At 33.0% G+C, this 6,165-nt stretch overlaps 2 protein-coding genes across 3 annotated transcripts; both read left to right on the top strand.

The window, feature by feature from the left end:
• The first annotated feature begins 351 nt into the window (after nucleotides 1-351).
• On the top strand, nucleotides 352-2,606 carry LOC107957397 (putative disease resistance RPP13-like protein 1). Its single transcript, XM_041112385.1, has one exon. The coding sequence runs from the start codon at nucleotides 816-818 to the stop codon at nucleotides 2,115-2,117; it is 1,302 nt and encodes a 433-aa protein (XP_040968319.1). The 5' UTR covers nucleotides 352-815; the 3' UTR covers nucleotides 2,118-2,606.
• A 1,358-nt stretch (nucleotides 2,607-3,964) lies between these two features.
• On the top strand, nucleotides 3,965-5,934 carry LOC107957401 (putative disease resistance RPP13-like protein 1). 2 transcript variants are annotated; one of them, XM_041112387.1, is made up of 2 exons: nucleotides 3,965-4,971; nucleotides 5,466-5,934. In XM_041112387.1, the coding sequence occupies exons 1-2, from the start codon at nucleotides 4,255-4,257 to the stop codon at nucleotides 5,643-5,645; spliced, it is 897 nt and encodes a 298-aa protein (XP_040968321.1). In that variant the 5' UTR covers nucleotides 3,965-4,254; the 3' UTR covers nucleotides 5,646-5,934. The 2 variants fall into 2 exon arrangements, with proteins under 2 accessions (XP_040968321.1, XP_016748404.1); XM_016892915.2 differs by having other exon boundaries at nucleotides 5,329-5,934.
• Nucleotides 5,935-6,165: the final 231 nt, after the last annotated feature.

The following is a 6,165-nucleotide window of genomic DNA, read 5'->3' as shown; positions in this document are numbered from 1 at the left end:
TCTGAATACTTTTTACAATCATATGTTTATCTAAATGATATAGGGGAAGAAATTCCTAGTATAAAATTCAGATTAGATCATGAACCATTTGATATAAACAGTATTGAATGGGGTTTAGTTAAGGAAATTGTAGTACAAAACTTTTCTTTTCACTTATTAAAAGATTTTCCTGCTATTATAAAAGCTATATTATCACTTTTAGTATATCAAGATGATTTTTATTACTATTTTTATATGCAAATAAGTAGTCTTATTGGAATTGCTGAAAAAGAGCGATTCTATCAACCATATCAAATATGGATTATTCTACCAAATATGGATTATTCTACTGTTCCTTGTTTACTATTTGCTTTGCACTTTCTTTCTTTGTTTCAAATCCAAATCCTTCATCTTTGCAACCTTCTTCTCTTTAGTTGAACTACTCTTCTTTTCCTTTCTTTGCTATTACTTTCCTTTTCATCTTCCTTTAAACCTTTCTTTACCAAAAACCCCAAAAGAAAAACATGGCTATGGTGGGTGAAGCTTTTCTCTCTGCTTCTATTGAGGTGCTGCTTGATAGGATTGTTTCTGCCGACGTTCTTAGATTTATCAAAGGAAAGAAACTTGAAGCTATGCTGCTGAACAAACTCAAGCCAACCTTGATGTCGGTGAAAGCTGTGTTGGATGATGCTGAAAATAAGTAGATTACCAACCCAAATGTCAAAAGTTGGATTGATGAGCTCAAAGATGCTGTTTATGATGCCGAGGACGTCCTGGACGAGATCTCTACTGAAGCTCTTCGGAACAAGATCGAATCCGAATATCAAACCACTGCTATGAACCAGGTTAGTAGCTTTTTCTCTTCTTTCAATCCTTTCAAAGATGGGATGCAGTCAAAGCTGGAGGAGATCCTTGGGAGACTAGAAGTTATAGTCAGCCCGAAAGATACCCTGAAATTGGAAGGAATTTCTGGAGCAGAAAAGGAGTATCGGAGATCACGTGCAACTTCTTCTTTGGTGGACGAGTCTGGTGTTTATGGCAGAAATGGTGAAAAAGAAGATATAATGGAGTTGCTGCACCGTCAAAATCTGTCCGCCGATGATAAGGTAGATGTGATTCCCATTGTGGGTATGGGCGGGCTTGGCAAAACCACGCTCGCACGATTGATCTATAATGACCAGAAAGTGGCCGAATGGTTTGAGCTCAAAGCATGGGTGTGTGTTTCGGAAGAGTCCGATCCATTCAAAGTAACTAAAGCCATCCTCCAAGAGCTCCCTGGTGGTTATGATGATACTCAGAGCTTAAATCAGCTTCAACTTAAACTCAGTCACAAATTATCGGGAAAGAAATTTCTATTGGTTTTAGATGATGTTTGGAACTTAAGGTCTGCTGATTGGGATGAGCTCAGAATTCCTTTCAGTTTTGGGGCACAAAACAGCAAGATTATTGTAACAACACGTCATGAAAGTGTTGCCTCCATTATGAAGACTGTTCCAAGTTATCCTCTACAGACCTTATCAAATGATGATTGTTGGCAGCTATTTGCAAAGCATGCATTCGTTGGTACAATCCCAAGCCTGCATCCAGATCTGATGGCAATCAGTAAAGCAATTGTCAAAAGATGTGACGGCCTCCCTCTGGCTGCAAAAACTCTTGGAGGTCTTCTGCGTTGTAATCTAGACGCTGCTAAATGGAACAAAATATTGCATAGCAATTTTTGGGACCTACCAAATGATATTCTTCCCGCATTGAAATTGAGTTATTATTATCTTCCTTCACATTTAAAGCGATGTTTTGTTTATTGTTCAATTTTCCCTAAAGATTACGAATTTGAGAAGGAAGAACTAATTCAGTTATGGATGGCTGAAGGTCTTTTAGAGCTTCCAAATGACCATGGTGATGTGGAAGAACGAGGTGATGACTATTTTGAAGATATAAGATTGAGGTCATTTTTTCAGCAATCGAATGGAAAGAAATCTAGTTTTGTCATGCATGATCTAATCAATGATTTGGCTAAATCTGTCGCTGGAGGGTTTTTTTGCAGATTGGAAGGTAATGGTGATTCTTGTGAAATAATCGAAAGGACTCGTCATTTGTCCAATGTCCAAGAATTTTTTGATGTGCGACAAAAATTTTAGAGCTTACCTAAAGCAAAATGTCTGCGTGCTTTCCCAAATGTGAAGTCTTCCTATTGTCATGTTAGCAATGTTCTAATGCACGATTTGCTGATGAAATCAAGCTTACGAGTGCTTTCTTTGGCTGGATATGGTAATATCAAAGAATTGCCGGAAGATATTGGTAGTTTGAAGTATCTCCGAAATTTGAATCTCTCAGAAACTTCAATCAGAAGGTTGCCAAATTCTCTGTGTACATTGTATAATTTGCAAGCATTGACATTGCATGGATGCAGTGACCTTGTTGAGTTGCCGAGAGATTGATCAACATGCTTTATCTTGATATTAGGGGAACAAAGTTAACTAGGATGCCAGAAGGGATGGGTAAGTTGAAAGATATTCGAATCTTTGCGATTTGTGGATCTCAGACTGTCCCAAGCTCCAATCCATGCCCCCAAACATGCTCCCTCCCTCTCTTTCTCGTTTGGAAATTTGGAGTTGTCCTTTGCTGGAAGAACGTTGTCATTTCATTATTATATTGCTATTAATTTGTTGTTATTATTTGGATATTGTATAATTCTTTTTTTTTGTTAGTTTTACTATTATTTTATAAATATTTATTTGTTAAGTTGTAACTATATTAGTGTTATAAGTAGATTTCTTTAATGTATTTTTAATTTGTTAGAAAATATTTATTTAGTGTATTTGATGTATTATATATTTAAAAGTTATTTTTATATAAAAAATCTAAAAAAATTAATACGGGGAAGTTAGGAAAAATATGATTTAGTTTAATTCTAAATAAATTTAAATTAAACTTTAAATGAAAATAAATAAATAAAGCTAATGCTACTTACCAACTATTTTGTAAATGAGTTGAATGATAAAACAAGAATAATCATCCAGGAGCAAATGTAGTAATGAAAATTTTATATATGTAATAAAAGTATTTGTATTATAATTATGTTATTTTTTTAATAATATATTTGAAATCTTAATTGATTCCTTTGTAATAATTAAATCAATGCAATATTATCCTCTCAAACATTTTAATTAAATTCTTAAATTTATGCAAACTTTTAATATAAAAAATCTCAAGCTAGTTTTTTAAGGAACTATTTTAAAAATTATCTCTAGTCATATATTTAATTCTGGATTCACTTTTTAATTAAAATCAAATTTCAGTTCTCCTCAATAAACACATATTTTAAAATCCTAAAAATATTAAATATTTATTTAAAAAAAAAGCTTATTGTTAAGTAATAAAATATTATTCTAACAAATAGGGGAACAGCTTCTATAATTAATCAATAAATTTATTATTCTCTTAAAAAGAATTTTTTCATGTAGATATTTATGTTTGAGTTTAAATTAAATTATATAATTGGTCCCTATTTTTTATTTTGAGTAATTTAATTTTTTCTTTTATAATTTTTTAACTTTATTTTTTTTATCCGTTCTCTTCTACTTCTCCATTTGTTTTTCTTTTTCTCCATTTCTTTTAACATAATTTTTCTATATTTTTCATTTGTTTAAATTAGTCCATAAATTTGCCTCATTCAAAAAAACTTAAATTATTAAAAATATAAAAATATAAAAACTAATTTTAACAAAAAAATATATAAAAAAACTACATTAAATACAAAATAATATTGGAATTTTAATTTAGGGGGTTTGAAACTTTGAATAAACTGATAAGTGATAGGTTTGATTTAGGGTTTTTAAAAATTCATTTGGGGAAAATGGTGGGGTGGGGCAGGGGCAATAAAGTAAAATAGATTTAGGAGAAAGGTAAAAAAAAAAAATTAAAACAATAAATAATTAAAAAAATTTAAAATATATTAAATTTATTTAAATTATTCGAATTATTAAAATTAACTCAAATTATTTTAATTCAAAAATCAAAATTGTTTTTCAATACAAATCGTGCTACCAGCTAGTTTCATCTCTATTGAAACCAAAGTATTTGCAAACCCCTTTCATCCAATCGTTCTACTGTTCCTTGTTTACTATTTGCTTTGCAATTTCTTTCTCTGTTTCAAATCCAAATCGTTCATCTTTGCAACCTTCTTCTCTTTAGTTGAGCCACTTTTCCTTTCCTTTCTTTGCTATTACTTCCCTTTTCATCTTCCTTTAAACCTTTCCTTCCAAAAAAAAAAACATGGCTATGGTGGGTGAAGCTTTTCTCTCTGCTTCCATTGAGGTGTTGCTTGATAGGATTGTTTCTGGGGATGTTCTGAGGCTTATCAAAGGAAAGAAACTTGAAGCTGTGCTGCTGAAGAAACTCAAGCCAACCTTGATGTCGGTGAAAGCAGTGCTGGATGATGCTGAAAATAAGCAGATTACCAACCCAAATGTCAAAAGTTGGACTGATGAGCTCAAAGATGCTGTTTATGATGCCGAGGACCTCCTGGACGAGATCTCTACTGAAGCTCTTCGGAACAAGATCGAATCTGAGTATCAAACTACTGCTATGAAGCAGGTTAGGAGCTTTTTCTCTTCTTTCAATCCTTTCAATGATGGGATGCAGTCAAAGCTGGAGGATATCCTTGGGAGACTAGACAATCTACTCAACCAAAAACAGATTCTGGGTCTGAAAGAAAACTTTAAAGGAGAAAACGCATTTCAAAGAACGCCTGCAACTTGTTTGGTGGACGAGTCTGATGTTTGTGGCAGAGATGATGAAAAAGAAGAAATCATGAAGTTGTTGGATCCTCAAAATCTATCTGAAAATCAGATAGATGTGATTCCCATTGTGGGTATGGGCGGGCTTGGCAAAACCACCCTTGCCCAATTGATCTACAATGACCCCAGAGTGGATAAGTGGTTTCACCCCAAAGCATGGGTGTGCGTTTCAGAGGAATTTGATGCTTTCAAGGTAACCAAAACCATTCTTGAAGAGATCAAATGTAGATGTGATGGAAACCAGAACTTAAATCAGCTTCAACTTAAACTCAAAGACTTGTAACTCCAAAGTATGGTATCTTTGGAGTTACAAGACTTGTAACTCCAAAGTCATTGCCAGAGCAAATGCACTCTGTCTTTCCATCCCTTGAGGTTTTTAACATAATTGATTGTCCAAAAATAGAGAGGGTTCCAAAAGAGGGTTTGCCCTCCAAATTAAAACAAATTACAATCTTTGTGACTGATAAACTAATTGAGAGCTTGATTAGGAAAAGGGAATGGAGTTTGCATACACTCCCTTCTCTTACATACTTTTCTTTGTCATATTCAGGAGTAGAGATGGAGTGTTTTCCAGATGAACATCTGCTTCCCTCTTCTCTTACATCTCTCAGGATCAATGATCTTCCAAATCTAAAGAGTTTGGAGTATAAGGGGTTTCAACACCTCACCTCTCTTTGCGATTTGCAGATCTACAACTGTCCCAAGCTCCAATCCATGCCCCCAAACATGCTCCCTCCCTCTCTTTCTTATTTGGAAATTAGGGATTGTCCTTTGCTGGAGGAACGTTGTGAAAAGGAGAAAGGCAAAGATTGGGCCAACATTTCCCACATCCCTGTCATTCAAATTGGCGGTGAACTCATGATATAGAAGGGGTGGTGAGTGAGAAAAGAAGAAGTCCAGACGCAGGTATTGCATTCATATTTGGATAGAGATGAAAGAAAAAGTGAGATTTGTAAGTTTGGTAGAAGTAGAAGAGGAAGTTATGTTGAAGTTGGAATTACAGAATACCACCACCATGCTAATTCCTGATGGCATCCAAATGATTTACTAAGTGAATTATTTTTTATCATTTTTTCATGGAATATCTTTATCTTTTATTTAGTATTATTACCATTAACATTAAGGTGTGTATTAAAGTAAAATTATTTAATTGATTTATTTTTATTTAAAGATATATAAATAAATTGTAATTCAATGAAATAAAATAAATTTATAACTTTTGCTAATAAAAAATATTATTTCAAACTTCACTTACACCAATCAATTATTCAAATTATTCAAATTGTTCAAATTATAAAATTATTCTTTTTCAATTTTTTTGAATCGAATCGAGTTTTGATCATCCCTAGTAGATGATATTTTATAATAAATAAGCGATCTTCCGTGA

The sequence above is a fragment of the Gossypium hirsutum genome, chromosome A05 (genome assembly GCF_007990345.1).
Source record: "Gossypium hirsutum isolate 1008001.06 chromosome A05, Gossypium_hirsutum_v2.1, whole genome shotgun sequence".
Lineage (NCBI taxonomy): Eukaryota > Viridiplantae > Streptophyta > Magnoliopsida > Malvales > Malvaceae > Gossypium > Gossypium hirsutum.
This window is presented reverse-complemented; position numbering and strand designations above follow the sequence as displayed.